At 42.4% G+C, this 19181-nt stretch overlaps 2 protein-coding genes across 5 annotated transcripts; both read right to left on the reverse strand.

Moving 5' to 3' along the window:
* Positions 1-2086: 2086 nt before the first annotated feature.
* On the reverse strand, positions 2087-5124 carry smim12 (small integral membrane protein 12). Of its 3 annotated transcripts, none has more exons than XM_014143223.3 (2): positions 5003-5124; positions 2087-3919 (listed from the first exon to the last, which is right to left on the reverse strand). In XM_014143223.3, exon 2 carries the CDS (start codon positions 3864-3866, stop codon positions 3588-3590), a length of 279 nt encoding a protein of 92 aa, XP_013998698.1. In that variant the 5' UTR covers positions 3867-3919; positions 5003-5124; the 3' UTR covers positions 2087-3587. The 3 variants fall into 3 exon arrangements, with proteins under 3 accessions (XP_013998698.1, XP_082817497.1, XP_045551033.2); XM_082961371.1 differs by lacking the exon at positions 5003-5124 and adding an exon at positions 4359-4980; XM_045695077.2 differs by lacking the exon at positions 5003-5124 and adding an exon at positions 4158-4980.
* Positions 5125-7717: 2593 nt separating this feature from the next.
* pef1 (penta-EF-hand domain containing 1) lies at positions 7718-14411 on the reverse strand. 2 transcript variants are annotated; one of them, XM_014143222.3, is made up of 6 exons: positions 14145-14411; positions 12585-12927; positions 11475-11630; positions 9094-9237; positions 8599-8842; positions 8281-8509 (listed from the first exon to the last, which is right to left on the reverse strand). In XM_014143222.3, exons 1-5 carry the CDS (start codon positions 14163-14165, stop codon positions 8610-8612), a joined length of 897 nt encoding a protein of 298 aa, XP_013998697.1. In that variant the 5' UTR covers positions 14166-14411; the 3' UTR covers positions 8281-8509; positions 8599-8609.
* Between the last annotated feature and the right edge of the window lie 4770 nt (positions 14412-19181).

The following is a 19181-nucleotide window of genomic DNA, read 5'->3' on the forward strand; positions in this document are numbered from 1 at the left end:
GTAGGTTATTATTGAGGTAGTGGAAGTAAAGTGTAGGTTGGTGTGTATGGTATTATTGAGGTAGTGGAGGTAAAGTGTAAAGTGTAGGTAGGTGTGTAGGTTATTATTGAGGTAGTGGAGGTAAAGTGTAGGTAGGTGTGTAGGTTATTATTGAGGTAGTGGAGGTAAAGTGTAGGTAGGTGTGTAGGTTATTATTGAGGTAGTGGAGGTAAAGTGTAGGTAGGTGTGTAGGTTGTTATTGAGGTAGTGGAGGTAAAGTGTAGGTAGGTGTGTAGGTTATTATTGAGGTAGTGGAGGTAAAGTGTAGGTAGGTGTGTAGGTTATTATTGAGGTAGTGGAGGTAAAGTGTAGGTAGGTGTGTAGGTTGTTATTGAGGTAGTGGAGGTAAAGTGTAGGTAGGTGTGTAGGTTATTATTGAGGTAGTGGAGGTAAAGTGTAGGTAGGTGTGTAGGTTATTATTGAGGTAGTGGAGGTAAAGTGTGTGGTAGAGAGAGGTTATGGTTATTATAAAGGCTTCTCATAGTGGTCTGTTAGGGGATGAAATTACAAAAGATGAGTTTAGTTGTTTAAAAACACCCCGTGGTGAACTGATTTCTAAACAACATCAATTAACTTTTACCTGAAGCATTTGATTGAAAAGATATGAATGAGCAGAGCCAGAAGTTTCTCTTGATCTGGAAAACCTACTGCAATGTGTTTCTGACCTTCAACACAAATGCACATAGGCTGTTAGTTTTCTGCTCTACTCTTCCCAGTCTTCCAATGACCAACTCAGAAAGCAAACGTTAGAAACGTCTGAATCAGGATGAGATTGTCCACCACTTTTTTTCTATTGGCGTGATTTGACAATTCCATGCAATTAACATTGCTGATTAAATCACAGATAGAACATTTAATATGCAGTCACGCAGTCAGACCTAAAAGGAAAGGACCTGGTATTAAAGGAGAGGACCTGGTATTAAAGGAGAGGACCTGGAATTAAAGGAGAGGACCTGGTATTAAAGGACAGGACCTAGCGTTAAAGGAGAGGACCTGGTATTAAAGGAGAGGACCTGGCATTAAAGGAGAAGACCTGGTATTAAAGGAGAGGACGTGGTATTAAAGGAGAGGACCTGGTATTAAAGGAGAGGACCTGGTATGAGAGGACCTGGTATTAAAGGAGAGAACCTGGTGTTAAAGGAGAGGACCTGGCATTAAATGAGAGGACCCGGTATTAAAGGAGAGGACCTAGTGTTAAAGGAGAGGACCTGATCATCATCCTTGAAGTAGTTTGTGGTGAAGAGGGGCACGAGGGTTTTGGACAAAATCACCAGCGATTGAATCTTCTCTAACCAATCAGAGTATCAAAACATATGAGGAATTTTTAAACCTGCACCTTTACCATGTGTGTTCTGGCTCAACACATCGGGTATTTGGACCAAACAGACAGCCCAAATGTTTTTCGCATTCGGGTGAAGGGTCGCGGAGGTACTCAGAACCAGACTCATTGTGGAAAAGAAATGAACGTCCGTGGGCGTGGTGTAGCGTTGGGCCGAAGCAAGGAGTCTGGGAAGCCAGGTCAGTATCTAGAGGCAGCTTCATCCTAACCCTAGAAAGAGCTGAATCATGTGACACATGAATAGAAAAGGAGAGGAATGGGTATTTTTTTTCTCGTCAAGAATGGAATGTCTTTTCTCTTTGTGCTGGCAGCCGTTTCACCTGCCTGGGAAATCTCATTTCCTGTTAGGAAGAGAGCAGGCTGTGTCATCACTTCCCTGTCCCATGGCATGAATGGGCCCAGTCCAACAACAACAAAAAAACAAGACTTTCCCATGACCTACCATAACTTGTAAACAAGTCCTTCATCAATCCGATAATAGTGTTATTTCTCTAGTTCTGGTAGGATATCTGTCTTATTTATATGATTGTATACTTTAAATAAGGTGTGTTGTTGATCTCCAAGGAACACAGACCATGGATGACGACTCCTCTCCATCATCCTTTGTTCTGGGCTGTCTACTCCCACTCGCTTCCCATTTCAGATCTTTTTTTGGGGGGGGGGGGGGTCTGTCGACGTTGTCGTGTTACGGAAATACAATATCAATGGTTGTGAGAGACATTACATCTTTATTATATTTTATAACATACAATCATGTTACAGCAGTAACTTAGAACATGCAATGACCGGATCGTACGCGGCGACAGACTGTCACATTTTATATCTTCCATCCAAATCCTAAAATATATTTTAATCCATGAAACACATGAACCAGTGTACCTTCGCAGACTTTCTAAATGAAAGCATACCAGGTAAATGAAAGACAGAAAAAGACCAGTTTTGAGTTCTCTAATAGAGCACTCAGATTTAGTCTTTCTTGGTATTGAATCCAAGTAACGGAAACGAGAAGGCATCAAAGCAAAGAGGTAAAAAGACCAGATGAGAGCAAACACTCCTCCCTTCCGTCAATGCTTGCTGACTGGAACCCATTTTAATTTCTGGAGAACGGAGGAGGGATAAAAAGAGTAGCTTGTTTCTGTGCTTCTGTGTTATTCTACCGCGGCACTCGTTCATTCAAACTGAATACAGTTATTATGTTGTTGACACCGTCTTGTCTTTCATGACATTTTAAAATATGAAAACACATTGAAAGTCTCTCACACACACACACAATAAGGCCCTTTGTTCTGTCATCTGTCTTGTGAGCATCTGAGGAGCAGAAGATGATCAATGCCTTATCAGGAGTTACCCCAGTGGTAGTCATCAGATCGAGTGCCCAGGGACTTATATACTAAGCTTGGAAAATACAGACCAACATTCTCCAATGGTTTATGTGGTGAACCTGATCACAACTATGAAAACTGAATAACCAGTACATTTGTGTGTATATATATATATATGAGAGAGAGCGAGACAATCACAAATCATTAATGATGTGCATGGATATTCAGCACCCTAAAACAAAAGACTCCATTTCCCATGATCCTCCAGTCTCAAACAGAACAGTGCCACCACAGGTGCCCAAGCCAATGATGTCCAAGTACAGTATGATACCAGTGCTTTGGGCGTACAAGTGACAACGGTTGGACAATGATTTATATACACACACACACACACTAGATGACTGACAGGGGGCGCTGTTCCTCCACCATTGTAAAAAAAATATTTTGGTTGCTATAGAAATGCCTTTATTGTCTACATTTGTTTTTGACACATGTATTCTATTACAGACACCTTAATGCATACTCTTAAATTATGTGAACTAAACAAAATAAAAAAATAAACACTTTTCTTAAAGTATATATATATTTTTTTAAGTTGTAAAGTTACTGTCCCCACCACAACAACAAAATAATTAAATGTTTTCACGTTTCTCCTTGAAAAAGGTCATTGAAATACTGTAGAATTCCATTCATTCCTATGGTGGACTGCTTCTTCTGGGGAGTGACAATATGGCCGACCAGTGGCTTCAAAGGCTCTCATTGGCCAATACATAGCATCAGGAAACCAGGGTTTATATCCATCATTCCACTCCCTTCACCCCTTGATCCAGGACTAGGGGGAGGGGGGGGGGGGTGGTGGACACCAGTCAGCTTAACCCCAGGCACAGTTAGCTCTTCTCGGGTCGGTTGCGGTCCAGCGCTGCCCGGGGGGTAAACTCCAGCTTCTCTTTGAGACTGAGGACCTGGGTGCTGTCCCGTCCTGCCCCCTCTTCCAGCTTCCTATCCTCCCTCAGCTCCACAATGCTCTTCTCCTCACCAGGTTTAGCGGTGGTGTCCCCCCTAATGAACCACTCCAGGTGGTACCCCACCGCCCCCACCACGAAGGCCACCGGGAAGGTTATGTAGGGGGCGTAGGTCCGCATGGACATCCATAACACTGGCCACATAATGACTGGGACGGGCTCACTGGAGCCGGGGTGCTGGTGCAGTGTCAGCTCAGCTGGGGAGTGAAATAGAGAGAGAGAAAAGAAAGAGAAAGAGGTGGGTGGGGTTTAGTAGCTGTTGTGGTAATTCAGGTTTACAAAAAGGAAACAAACTGAGGGTGCCAGTGGCCACAACAGTTTTTAATTTGTTCATTCAAGGATCTAGAAAGGCCACTGCACAGTGACAGGATGTGCAGGTGTTCGGCCTGGGAGACAACACACAGAGAGGGTTCAAACTAAGGAGTTTTTAAATACCTGGGTCTTCCATTCCCTGTAGTACGAGGAGAGACAGCATGGTACCACAGGTTTTACATATCAAGACAGACTGTTGACCTTTTATTGAAACTAAATTATTTGTTGGTGAATGGCACAAGTTAAAAACAAAAATCAGACATGACATCAAATGAAACTGCACAATAAAACTGGGGCTAACTATATATATGCAAGTTACTTAACTAGTTAATAGCCTGGAGATCCGAGGATGAATTACATTGGATTCAACATCAGGAATAAATGAGCTTTTGGATCAGGAAGGTTTCACATTCCTACCTGAGAAAAGGACCAAACACACATACAACTGCTAAAGTGAGTTAAAATATCATTATATTAAACATTCTGCCTTGTAAACGGTCCTGAGAGGAAACGTTCCTGATCCAAAACGTTAATTTTATGCCCGACATAGAAATTCAAGGTCGGGTTTCCAGCCTAGCTAGTTAGCTAACGACTCGACTTGAGTCACAACCACACGTAGGCCTCAATAGCTAGTTAATAGTAGCTTGTTAGAAACTTCTGATTACATCGTTTTTATATGAGCCGACTGGTTACATAGCTTAACTACATAACAGTTTAAAAAATCCTGGGGTCATCCAGAAGGCAAAAAGGGTAGTGGAATCAACCAATGGACCTAGCTAGCTAACGTTAGCTGTAAACTACAGCTTGTACAAAAACTACGCTTTATTTTCCTTTTGAAGCTCACACTTCATTCACTGGTAAAACAGTAACTACTGCGCACATAAAATTACAATGTTCACGTTGTGATTCTTGTTAAAAAAATATATAATAATAATACTACATTGTTCAACAACTCGGGATTGACTCACCTTCGAAAACGTGAAATGCGCAGTAACTTCCGTGTGGCTTGATAATCGCGCCTCCAAATGATTTTTGATTGGATATGAGGTACCCGTGTTGAGCCAATCCTAAACTCGCAATCACTTATGTGTTCCTCTGAGCTGGGAACAACATTCAGAGGTCATAGAGACAATCATCAGCAGTGGGGGAAAAAAACTGTCCAACATTTTATTGCAGAAAGCCTTGCAATATGAATATGATATTGATTTTACGGTATTTAGCCTCAACAACAACAACAACAAAAAAAGCAATGTTTATATGACCCTCGTACAAACAGGTCCATTTTAACCACATTCTTGACCGCGTACACCATATCTCACATGCGCACGGCGGGGACAAGTGGTAGTCGTGCGAAGATGTGGGTGGGCTTCTATTTTTAATAAACCCATTAATAAAATAGAAATACATTGTTCATTCATTTAGGCAGGTCCTAAGAAACATTATGACTAACAAAGTAATTGTGAAAAGAATAGCATATTTTGTAGTTGAATTAGGCCTATGTTATGGATCTGTGCAGCCATAGCTGTACCATCCAAATGAAATCAATAGTTCATTTTTTGTTGTTCATTAAGATATAAACAAGACTCATCTACCCACTAGTAGTCAACACAAAGTATTTTATAGTAAGAATACTTTGTGTTGACTACTAGTGGGTAGATGAGTCTTGTTTATATCTTAATGAACAAAAAAAATGAACTATTGATTTAATTTGGATGGTACACCCACACAACTTGTCACTGGAACGTCAAAAAAACTAAAAAAGTTATTTCAAAACAGAGCCCAGGCCGATGCTTATATTTGTATTATCCATGTTTCATCTCTTTCCAATCCTCACTCCACTTTGTTAGGGAGCAGGCATCGGGTCTTACCTTCATCATAATAATATTAAAAAATATATATATATTATTATATATACACACATATATATATATATATACTCAATCCTATTTTTAAAAACGTGTCCCGCTTCATATTTCACAACCTTAGCAGGCGTTTGGAGTTGCCTATATGCGATGGCACAAAAATATGCCTACACTTGATTTAGGCTACAATATAGCATGCTAACTGTTTCTGAGCAATGCTAGATGAGAAAAACAAATAAATGAGCCAACACTACCACCATGTATTAGCCCAGACAGAATACTTTTTTTGTTTGCCTATACAGAGATTCACTCAAACAAAATCACTTGATTATCAGACAAGTCAGCGTTTTGGTCGGGAGTAGGCTTCGGCTACTAAGCGACAGAAGAGAAAAAAAATAATCCCCTTGTTAAAAACTACATAACGTGTAATTAATGAACCAACCAGACAAGATGATCATGAACAGCACTCACCTCAAGTTAGCTAACATTTCTACAGCCTTTTTAATTGTAGCCTAAACAAACAAAAAATCTGACATTGTATTGATTTATCAAAAGGAGTCCCCCCCCCCCAACGCTTGTCTCAAAGCAGCGCAATGACGATGTCCCAAGTAAAAGGTGCTGAAATTATCTATACTGAACAAAAAATAAAACATGCCACATTTAAGATTTTACTGAGTTACAGTTCATATAAGGAAATCAATCAATTGAAATTAATTAATTAGGCCCTGATCTATGGATTTTTACATGACTGGGAATACAGATATGCATCTGTTGGTCACAGTAAGGGCGTGGATCAGAAAACCAGTCAGCATCTGGTGTGACCACCATTTGCTTGATGCAGTGAACCATCTCCTTCGCATAGAGTTGATCAGGCTGTTGATTGTGGCCTGTGGAATGTTCTCCCACTCCTCTTCAATGGCTGTGAGAAGTTGCGGGATATTGACGGGAACTGGAACACGCTGTTGTACATGTTGATCCAGAGCATCCCAAACATGATCAACGGGTGACATGTCTGGTGAGTATGCAGGCTATGGAAGAACTGGGGCATTTTCAGCTTCCAGGAGAAATTAACATTCACTTCTCTAGCAACAGCTCTGGTGGACATTCCTGCAGTTAGCATGCCAATTGCACGACACCTCAAAACTTGAGACATCTGTAGCATTGATTTGTGACAAAACTGCACACTAGAGTGCCTTTTGACTCCAGCACAAGGTGCACCTGTGTAATGACCATGCTGTTTAATCAGCTTCTTGATATGCCACACCTGTCAGGTGGATGGATTATCTTGGCAAAGGAGAAATGCTCACTAAGAGGGATGTAAACAAATTTGTGCACAACATTTTAGAGAAAAGCATTCTGTTAGTATAGAACATTTCTGGGATCTTTTATTTCAGCTCATAAAACATGGGGCCAAAACATAACTTTTTTTGCGTTTTATATTTTTGTTCAGTGTAGTTGACCACACGCAGATAGACTATTGCTTCAGATTTATTACAAAAGACTGAATGACATTTGATACATGTCTTCAACTGCATTAGCCTACTTTATTCCAATATTTGTGTCATTCAGAAAACAGTGCATCCTTAGTGGTGAAACAAAATGGGCAAAGTGACTTGCAACGTTCGGAACTGGCAGGAGGATGGTTAATGGGCGCTGCCTAGCAACCATCAAGAGTTTTAAGCGCATAGTGAGTGCCGTAGCATTATGGCTACGTTTCATACTAAGCCGTAGGAGGAAAGAGGGGGAAAAAAGTAGTAATACAAAAAGGGATTTCATTAAATGGTGCCTTAGCGCGAAAGGGGTTTCATAAAAAAGCTGGCATTTCAAGTTTTGAAAACTTTAATAGAATACAATTTCAAGTTATGGCAGTAAACAATACATTTGATTTAAAAAAAAAAAATTAAAAGATTGGTCCTGAACTATCCAATGGCTGAAATATAACTGTGCGACAATGTGCAACGGCGATCATCAACAGTCATAACCATCACAGCTACCAGCAGATAAGGTAGTGGTTTGGAGTAAAGCTATGTTGTCAATTATTAAAAATTGGCTTTTGCGCATTGTTCGAGTGTACCGAGTGTCATACATGCAATGTAACTGTTAACCAGCTATACTTTGAGCTGGTTTCCCAGACCAAGATTAAAGAGTTCCCCCTGGACTAAAAAGCATTGTCAATTGGGAATCGCTACTGAAAATGCTTTCTAGTCCAGGACGAGGCTTAATCTTAGTTCAGGAAACTGGCCCGATGAGATTGACACTACACATGAGGTTGAACTGGCACATCAAGTTCCACCATGCAAATCAAGTCCTGTAGTTTACATATTAAGGATGCTGGCGAGCAGGTTTACAGTAGGCATATATATATATATATATATATATATACACTCCATACCCTTTGTGTGTGTGTGTGTGTGTATATATGTACACACACACACACTAGAGACAAAGAGTGATTAATCATGTCTCCTCCATTTCCTCATCCTCAGTTTGACTCATTCGTCCTCCATCACACCATCTTGATTTCAGGGTGTTTGGCTTTAGGTGGACCTTTTTGCCTATTACTGGTGGTTGGCACCGGAGGCTGGTGAAGGGAGGACAGCTCAAAATAACAGCCTGGAATGGAGTAAATGAAAGATGATGCTATAAGCCTGTGCCCAACCCGTGTAAAGTGTCACCAGCCACCACTGGGAGATGGATATTACCATTGTCCCTCTCACATGAGCCTGTTGACTGTGGTGGAGAGGAAGTCCTCGTAGCTCATGCGTATGTTTCCCGTCATGGCGGAGTCTTTCTCCCTGAAGGCCTGCGTCATGCTCTGTAGCTGTGTACACACCTGGATGAAAGAGTCCAGCTGCAGGGAACCAGGACGCCCAGACCTCACAGCGTACTTAGCCGCTATCGTCTCAGTGAACTGGGGACTCAGGTTATATCCCATCTGGGACAAGGCTGGAGGGAGGGAGGGAGGGAGAGACAGAGGACAAAGACCAAGAGATTAAGACAAACAGAATGTTTTTTTTATTTTTTATTTCATTTTTTCTTCCATCAATCAAAATGTCTTCTGCTTACATCGTCATCAGAGAGTTTTCACTAAGTCATGCATTGACGTCATTGGGGAGAAGTCAAAATGAAAATTCTATTTAAAAAGTGGGAGTTAGGATTCACCTCATACTGAACACAGGCACACACACACACCTCACCTTGGTGTAGCTCAGTGCCACTGATGCAGCCGGAACGGTCACGGTCGTACTGTTGGAACAGCTGTCTCCACTGTTGCATGAAGACCCACAGGGCTGAGAACCCAAACAGGTCGATACGACCACACTTGGTCTTGTCAAACATGTCTGGTATAAAACAGGAGAGAGAAGAAAGAAAAAAAAATGCATGAATTCACAGCAGGTCTACAGCTGACAACAATAGCCTAATGGGTTGTATTGGTAACCGGGGATTTGTAGAAAATTACCATGCTTCTTTCCTTCACTCATCCCATTCTCGAGAGTTACTGTCAGGTACATTTATGTTCTAAGGGAAAAGTACTGATGGCCTTTAGTGAATGGGAAAACTATGGTTGGTAAAAACCCAGTGAGGAGTCAATAGTCTATGACACAAGGGTATGAGTCCATTTTGACAAGTCTATAACAGAAGGGTATGAGTCCATTTTGACAAGTCTGTGACAGAAGGGTATGAGTCCATTTTGACAAGTCTGTGACAGAAGGGTATGAGTCCATTTTGACAAGTCTGTGACAGAAGGGTATGAGTCCATTTTGACAAGTCTATAACAGAAGGGTATGAGTCCATTTTGACAAGTCTATAACAGAAGGGTATGAGTCCATTTTGACAAGTCTGTGACAGAAGGGTATGAGTCCATTTTGACAAGTCTGTGACAGAAGGGTATGAGTCCATTTTGACAAGTCTATAACAGAAGGGTATGAGTCCATTTTGACAAGTCTGTGACAGAAGGGTATGAGTCCATTTTGACAAGTCTGTGACAGAAGGGTATGAGTCCATTTTGACAAGTCTGTGACAGAAGGGTATGAGTCCATTTTGACAAGTCTATAACAGAAGGGTATGAGTCAATATGCCAAGTCTATAACAGAAGGGTATGAGTCCATTTTGACAAGTCTATAACAGAAGGGTATGAGTCCATTTTGACAAGTCTATAACAGAAGGGTATGAGTCCATTTTGACAAGTCTATGACAGAAGGGTATGAGTCCATTTTGACAAGTCTGTGACAGAAAGGTATGAGTCAATATGCCAAGTCTATAACAGAAGGGTATGAGTCCATTTTGACAAGTCTATAACAGAAGGGTATGAGTCCATTTTGACAAGTCTATAACAGAAGGGTATGAGTCCATTTTGACAAGTCTATAACAGAAGGGTATGAGTCCATTTTGACAAGTCTATGACAGAAGGGTATGAGTCCATTTTGACAAGTCTATGACAGAAGGGTATGAGTCCATTTTGACAAGTCTATAACAGAAGGGTATGAGTCCATTTTGACAAGTCTATAACAGAAGGGTATGAGTCCATTTTGACAAGTCTATAACAGAAGGGTATGAGTCCATTTTGACAAGTCTATAACAGAAGGGTATGAGTCCATTTTGACAAGTCTATAACAGAAGGGTATGAGTCCATTTTGACAAGTCTGTGACAGAAAGGTATGAGTCAATATGCCAAGTCTATAACAGAAGGGTATGAGTCCATTTTGACAAGTCTATGACAGAAGGGTATGAGTCCATTTTGACAAGTCTATAACAGAAGGGTATGAGTCCATTTTGACAAGTCTATAACAGAAGGGTATGAGTCAATATGCCAAGTCTATAACAGAAGGGTATGAGTCCATTTTGACAAGTCTATAACAGAAGGGTATGAGTCCATTTTGACAAGTCTGTGACAGAAAGGTATGAGTCAATATGCCAAGTCTATAACAGAAGGGTATGAGTCAACATGCCAAGTCTATAACAGAAGGGTATGAGTCCATTTTGACAAGTCTATAACAGAAGGGTATGAGTCAATATGCCAAGTCTATAACAGAAGGGTATGAGTCCATTTTGACAAGTCTATGACAGAAGGGTATGAGTCCATTTTGACAAGTCTATAACAGAAGGGTATGAGTCCATTTTGACAAGTCTATGACAGAAGGGTATGAGTCCATTTTGACAAGTCTATGACAGAAGGGTATGAGTCCATTTTGACAAGTCTATGACAGAAGGGTATGAGTCCATTTTGACAAGTCTATGACAGAAGGGTATGGAAACTACATGATATCTACTGGGACACCCCTATACACTACCTCCATGAATATGTCATTCACATAAAATGTGATGTGTGACTTGAAAAGAGTGAAGATTTGAACACTTAGCCCAAGTCTTCACTCTGTCCTAGGGATAGGGGGCAGTATTTTCACGGCCGGATAAAAAAAACGTAGCCGTGTTTATGTTTATTTATAAAACGTTTATGTGTTTATGTTAATTAAATGGTCAATTACCATGAGACTGACAGTTATTTGCATGACAATCATCGGCTGATAAAATGTCTACACCTCCCTCATTCCATCCCCCTCTTCCCTGTTTAACTCACTGATCATCATAAGGCAGGTCTCGTCGTTGAAGGCTGACCAGTTGGAGTTTACCAGAGCCTGTTTCAGTTCCTTTAGAGTGATGGAGCCGCTATGATCGGTGTCCACTGTCTGAAACCACTGGTATGCTTCTGGGTTCACCCCTGGTGGTATGTTACCTAGGGAGGAGAGAGAGAGGGATGAGTGTTATACAAGAAGAGACTTACAGGTTAAACCATTACAACAAAGTCTTTGGTTGAGGTTTGTGTGCATGCCTTGGAAAATGGAAATCTTGTCTGTGCATGCGTCATGCCATCTCGAGAGAGAGAGAGAGAGAGAGAGAGAGAGAAGTAGAGTGAGTGAAAGAGGGAGAGAGAAGGGGAAGTAGAGTGAGTGAAGGAGAGAGAGGGAGGTAGAGTTCCATTTAAAGCTGAGCCCAGATGCATGCTGTCCCTGTGGGGAGTGGTAATAAGTCTGTTTTATCAGCCCTGTGACTCAGCTACCACAGGGGGACAATATCACACACACACACACACACACACACACACACACACACACACACACAGACAATTAACCCAGTCATCGCTCCACCAGTCTAAGTCCTGCTCAGTAGTACAAACTAAATCCTGTCCGTCTCCACAGGGCTGCCGGTCAGCCTCCACAGGGCTGCCGGTCAGCCTCCACAGGGCTGCCGGTCAGCCTCCACAGGGCTGCCGGTCAGCCTCCACAGGGCTGCCGGTCAGCCTCCACAGGACTGCCGGTCAGCCTCCACAGGACTGCCGGTCAGCCTCCACAGGACTGCCGGTCAGCCTCCACAGGACTGCCGGTCAGCCTCCATAGGACTGCCGGTCAGTCTCCATAGAGGAAAATCTATAGAGGCAGAGACCCTGTCTGAACCTTTGTCTGAGCTACTCAGTATCACACATGTTTGTTTTACTATACTTGTGGGGACCAAATAATTGATTCCCATTCAAAATCCTATTTTCCCTAACCTGTAAGCCTGACCCGTAAGCCTAAAAATAGCCTTTTCCCTGGTGGGGACTGGCAAAATGTTTTCATAGTTTTACTATCCATGTGAGGACTTCTGGTCCCCACCAAACCACACAGCGAAAACTATTAACACAGTAACTGACCTGCTGGAGACTGCTGTCCATAGGGCCCTCCCTGTCCCCCGCCGTATGGGGCCCCTGGTGCTCCCCCAGCCTGCCTCCCCTGTCCTGGGGCCCCATAGCCACCGTAGGGCCCTCCTGGGGCAGCCCCTCCAGCATTCTGACTCCCTGGAGGGGCGGTCGCTCCCCCATACGGGGCGTAGCCCGATGGGCCAGAGCCCCCATACTGTCCTGGGGGTGCACTACCCCCGTATGGAGATCCGTGGGGAGAGGGGCCGCCAGGTGGAGCGCTACCCCCATATGGAGCACCAGGGGGTGGGTGTTGACGGGGGAAATTAGCCCCTCCAGCTGGTCCTCCTGGGTAACCCTGGAGAAAGGGAAGGAGGATGTTCAATTGGTTAATATGATAAAACACAAATCAATATAGTAGCCTAGGTTACTGTTGATTCCCTTTTCTATTAGTAAAGACAGCGAGGAGTCTATTGTGTCTCCGAAATGCAAATATCACCACGTTGCCTAAATATCCTAAAGCCAAACTATACAACACAAATCACCCGATACGGATTATTATTATCATCATCCCATTATAGCCTACTACATACAACTGAAACAATAACCCTGGGTGACAGCCATTGGACTCTACCTGTCATTAATTGAGCAACATTAGGCCACTAAAGCACAAGGACTAGGCTTCATCCAAAAACACATGTAGCCGCAGGGGAAAACTTAGCCCAATACCACATATTGGACTAATGGTGTCGAACGTTACTCCATATAGACCCAGGAACCTTACATGTTCTGTTTAAAAATGCTAATTGAGAAAAGAAAAGAGTCAAAAATACTCCCATCTAAAACGTGAATCGATTCACAACTGTGGTCCAGTTCTAGAAACAATAGCACTCTACTTTCCTGTTACATCCAAGATATTTCACAAATAGAAAATAAACATTTGCTGCGCCGTGTTTTAACCGGTTAACAGAGTTGTAGCAGACAGAATGTTTTCAGCGACAACACATTGGACTTCCGTTTACACCCAGGTAGTCTAGGAGAGGTCTTCCGCCTTTTTATCTGGAAATACACGCTGTAACATGGAGATATGATGTCCGTGTGGGAAGACTAACTCTATAAAAAAATAAAATGTTTTAAAGTGTGTAGTATTTTAAAAAGTTATCTTTTGAAAATGGATGTGTTGCTGATTTGAAAGTACCGATGCGTGTAAATGTTCACAACAACAAGCTGGTCAGATGATACTATGGGTAGGACAAGCGATGCCTACTTATAGTTACAATGTAACAAAAGGCAATTTCTTTCAAGGGACAAATTATACTTATTACATAAAATGTAACAGTGTATCACTCTGCTAGAACACAGAAACAGGATTTTATTGTAACTAGTTACATGTTTATACGCGCCTTGCTAAAGGCTAACCGCTGCAACTTTTTTTATTGTAGCGGGTCCACATAATAGGTTACACCGCGGTCCACTCACTTCACCACCTCAAACGACTACACACAAAACGCACAACAATAAATAACTATTATACATGTTTATAATAAATATCAAACCAGGATAAGGTCTATTTACCTGGCCGTAGTGAAAACTCATTTCGAAGAGAACTTAGAATACCCACGTATCCGGACAGAATAAATTCAACCACCTTCTCGAAGCGGATTGGTGCATTTTGCTTGTCAGTCAAAACCACACCCTCGTCCAACGCGTCTGATTGGGTCGAGAGAGTGGAACAGATGATCACGGTGGACTAATGAGTCATACCTCGAGAATGCACCGAAACTACATGAACATATGAATCAGTCGTCATTACACACATACATCGAATCAAATCAAGACACCCGATGAGGTGACGCACAATTGGCCCAGCGTCATCCGGTTTGGCCGCCCGGGATGCCCTTGTCCCATCGCGCTCTAGTGACTCCTGTGGCAGGCCGGGAGCATGCACGCTGACGCTACCGTCTATGGGGGTGATATGTGCCAGAATTAAGCCTAGGCAACCGTACTACCGTGTGGCTATCAAATCAAATTTTATTGCTAACATTAAACACGATTTGCAGATGTTATTGCGAGTGTAGCGAAATGCTTGTGCTTCTAGTTCTGACAGTGCAGCAATATCTAATAAGTAATATCTAACAATTCCAGTGATTACAAGTCTGTTTGTAGGCAGCAGCCTCACTGTGCTAGTGAGACAGGTAGCCTAGCGGTTAGAGCGCTGGATTAGTAACTGGGAGGTTGCAAGATCGTATCCCCAAGCTGAGAAGGCAAAAATCTGTTGTTCTGCCCCTGAACAACACTGTTCCTATGCTGTCATTGAAAATAAGAATTTGTTCATAACTGACTTGCCAAGTTAAATAAAGATACAATTAAAATAATTAACAGTCTGATGGCCTTGAGATAGAAGCCTCTTGGAACCAGCTTTGATGCACCTGTACTGACCTCACCTTCTGGATGATAGCGGGGTGAACAGGCAGTGGCTCAGGTGGTTGTTGTCCTTGATGATCTTTTGGGCCATCCTGTGACATCGGGTGCTGTAGGTGTCCTGGAGGGCAGGTAGTTTGCCCCCGGTAATGCATTGTGCAAACCACACCACCCTATGGAGAGCCCTGCAGTTGTGGGCGGTGCAGTTGCCGTACCAGGCGGTGATACAGCCCGACAGGATGCTCTCAATTGTGCATCTGTAAAAGTTTGTGAGGGTTTTAGGTGACAAGCCAAATTTCTTCAACATCCTGAGGTTGAAGAGGCGCTATTGCGCCTTCTTCACCACACTGCCTGTGTGGGTAGACCATTTCAGTTTGTCAGTGATATGTATGCAGAGGAACTTAACCTCTCTTGGGGAGGTGGGACGCTAGCGTCAAAACCACAAAATGTCATAATTCAAAGTTCTCAAACATATGACTATTTTACACCATTTTAAAGATACACGTCTCCTTAATGTAACCACATTGTCCGATTTCAAAAAGGCTTTACGGCGAAAGCATAAAGTTAGATTATGTTAGGACAGTTTCAACACAAGAAAAACCACACAGCCATTTTCCTAGCAAGGACAGGCGTCACAAAAACCAGAAGACCAGCTAAAATGAAGCACTAACCTTTGACGATCTTAATCAGATGACACTCCTAGGACATCATGTTACACAATACATGCATTTTCTGTTCGATCAAGTTGATATTTATATCCAAAAACAGCATTTTACATTGGCGCGTGATGTTCAGAAAATATTTTGCCTGCAATACTGCCGGTGGATCAGCACAACAATTTACAAAAATACTCATCATAAACGTTGATTAAATATTAAACTGTTATTCAAAGAATTATAGATGAACATCTCCAGATTTCAAAAAAGCTTCACGGGGAAAGCACACTTTGCAATAATCTGAGTACTGCGCTCAGAAAAATACATCAGGCAATACAGATACCTGCCATTTTTTGAGTCATCTAAAATCATAAATAGCATTAGAAATATTAACTTACCTTTGATGATCTTCATCAGAAGGCACTTCCAGGAATCCCAGGTCCACAATAAATATTGTTTTGTTCGATAAAGTCCATAATTTATGTCCAAATAGCTCCTTGTTGTTTGCGCCTTCAGTAAGCTACTCCAAGTGTAGGAAGCGCGGCCAAAATGTCACGACGAAAAGTCAAAAAAAGTTATATTTACGTTCGTTCAAACATGTCAAACGTTGTATAGCATCAATCTTTAGGGCTTTTTTAACTTAGAACTTCAATAATATTCCAACAGGACGATTCCAATATCTTGAAAAACATTTTGGAACACAGCTACCCCTCACGTGAATGCGCGCCAATGAACTCATGTGCTTTATTGAGTCAACAACTTCCAACTTCCTTTGTTGGCTCTCTGTTCACCATAGATGCCTCAAAAAACTTTCTAAAGACTGTTGACATTTAGTGGAAGCCTTAGGAAGTGCAAAATGAACCCTAACTCACTGTGTGTTGGATAGGCAATCACTTGAAAATACTACAGCCTCAGATCCTCACTTCCTGGTTGGATTTTTTCTCAGGTTTTTGCCTGCCATATGAGTTCTGTTATACTCACAGACATCATTCAAACCGTTTTAGAAACTTCAGAGTGTTTTCTATCCAAATCTACTAATAATATGCAAATATTTGACTCTGGGCCCGAGTATTAGGCAGTTTACTCTGGGCACGCTTTTCATCTGAAAATTAAAATACTGCCCCCTATACCTTAAAAAGTTAAGAAATCATGTGACTAAACTAAATAAAAATAAACTATACTATGATATGAAGAATGATAGTAAAATGCTTTGGGGCACCTTAAATGACATTTTGGGAAAAAAAGCCAACTTGACTCCTTCATTTATTGAATCAGATCATTCATCACAAAGCCCACTGATATTGCCAACTACTTTAATTACTTTTTCATTGGCAAGATAAGCAAACTTAGGGATGACATGTCAGCAACAAACGCTGACACTACACATCCAAGTATATCTGACCCAATTATGAAAGACAAGCATTGTAAACAAATTGACAACAGACTTTCAGCATGCTTATAGGGAAGGACACTCAACAAGCACAGCACTTACACATATGACTGATGATTGGCTGAGAGAAATTGATGATACAATGATTGTGGGGGCTGTTTTGTAGCTTTTGACATTATCGATCATAGTCTGCTGCTGGAAAAACGTATGTGTTATGGCTTTACACCACCCGCTATAATGTGGATAAAGTTACTTGTCTAACAGAACACAGAGGGTGTTCTTTAATGGAAGCCTCTCCAACATTATCCAGGTAGAATCAGGAATTCCCCAGGGCAGCTGTCTAGGCCCCTTACTCTTTTCAATCTTTACTAACGACATGCCCCTGACTTTGCATAAAGCCAGAGTGTCTATGTATGCGGATGACTCAACACTATACACGTCAGCTACTACAGCGACTGAAATGACTGCAACACTCAATAAAGAGCTGCAGAGCTGCAGATAGTTTCAGAGTGGGTGGCAAGGAATAAGTTATTCCTAAATATTTCTAAAACTAAAAGCATTGTGTTTGGAACAAAACACTCACTAAACCTTAAACCTCAACTAAATCTTGTAATAAATAATGTGGAAGTTGCGCAAGATGATTTGAAACCCTGGATGGTAAACTGTCATGGTCAAAACATATTGATACAACAGTAGCTAAGATGGGGAGAAGTCTGTCCATAATAAAGCGCTACTCTGCCTTCATAACAGCATCATCAACAAGGCAGGTCCTACAGGCCCTAGTTTTGTCGCATTTTGACTACTGTTCAGTTGTGTGGTCAGGTGCCACAAAAAAGGACTTAGGAAAATTGCAATTGGCTCAGAACAGGGAAGCACGGTTGGCCCTTGGATGTACACAAAGAGCAGATATTAATAATATGCATGTCAATCTCTCCTGGCTCAAAGTGGAGGAGAGATTGAGTACATCACTACTTGTATTGACATGTTGAATGCACTGAGGTGTCTGTTTGAACTACTGGTACACAGCTCAGACACCCATGCATACCCCACAAGACATGCCACAAGCGGTCTCTTCACAGCCCCCAAGTCCAGAACAGTCAACTGTGTTTATTTTCAGCAAACTTAACATGTGTAAATATTTGTATGAACATAACAAGATTCAACAACTGAGACATAATCTGAACAAGTTCCACAAACATGTGACTAACAGAAATGGAACAATGTGTCCCTGAACAAAGGGGGGTCAAAATCAAAAGTAACAGTCAGTATCTGGTGTGGCCACCAGCTGCATTAAGTACTGCAGTGTGTCTCCTCCTCATGGACTGCACCAGATTTGCCAGTTCTTGCTGTGAGATGTTACCCCACTCTTCCACCCGGACATTTCTGTGGGAATGGCCCTAGCCCTCACCCTGCCATCCAACAGGTTCCAGACGTGCTCAATGGGATTGAGATCCGGGCTCTTCGCTGGCCATGGCAGAACACTGACATTCCTGTCTTGCAGGAAATCACGCACAGAACAAGCAGTACGGCTGGTGCATTGTCATGCTGGAGGGTCATGTCAGGATGAGCCTGCAGGAAGGGTACCACATGAGGGAGGAGGATGTCTTCCCTGTAACGCACAGCATTGAGATTGCCTGCAATGACAACAAGCTCAGTCTGATGATGCTGTGACACACCGCCCCAGACCATGATGGACCCTCCACCTCCAAATCGATCCCGCTCCAGAGTACAGGACTCGGTGTAACGTTCATTCCTTTGACGATAAACTCGAATCCGACCATCACCCCTGGTGAGACAAAACCACGACTCGTCAGTGAAAAGCACATTTTGCCAGTCCTGTCTGGTCCAGTGACGGTGGGTTTGTGCCCATAGGCGACGTTGTTGCCGGTGATGTCTGGTGAGGACCTGCCTTACAACAGGCCTACAAGCCCTCAGTCCAGCCTCTCTCAGCCTATTGCCTGAGCACTGATGGAGGGATTGTGCATTCCTGGTGTAACTCGGGCAGTTGTTGTTACCATCCTGTACCTGTCCCGCAGGTGTGATGTTCGGATGTACCGATCCTGTGCAGGTGTTGTTACACATGGTCTGCCACTGCGAGGATGATCAGCTGTCTGTCCTGTCTCCCTATAGCGCTGTCTTATGCGT

Source organism: Salmo salar, chromosome 14 (genome assembly GCF_965601325.2).
Source record: "Salmo salar chromosome 14, fSalSal1, whole genome shotgun sequence".
NCBI classification, from domain to species: Eukaryota; Metazoa; Chordata; class Actinopteri; order Salmoniformes; family Salmonidae; genus Salmo; species Salmo salar.

Coding starts and splice junctions, on each gene's coding strand:
- smim12 (XM_045695077.2), bottom strand. CDS start 4,302: ATGTCATGTCTGATTTTTGTTTTTAACTTGTGCCATTCACCAACAAAT. Junction 3,920..4,157: donor ACAGGGAATGGAAGACCCAG/GTATTTAAAAAC, acceptor TTCACTCCCCAG/CTGAGCTGACACTGCACCAG.
- pef1 (XM_014143222.3), bottom strand. CDS start 14,165: ATGAGTTTTCACTACGGCCAG. Junction 12,928..14,144: donor TGAGTTTTCACTACGGCCAG/GTAAATAGACCT, acceptor CCCTTTCTCCAG/GGTTACCCAGGAGGACCAGC. Junction 11,631..12,584: donor TGGACAGCAGTCTCCAGCAG/GTCAGTTACTGT, acceptor TCTCCTCCCTAG/GTAACATACCACCAGGGGTG.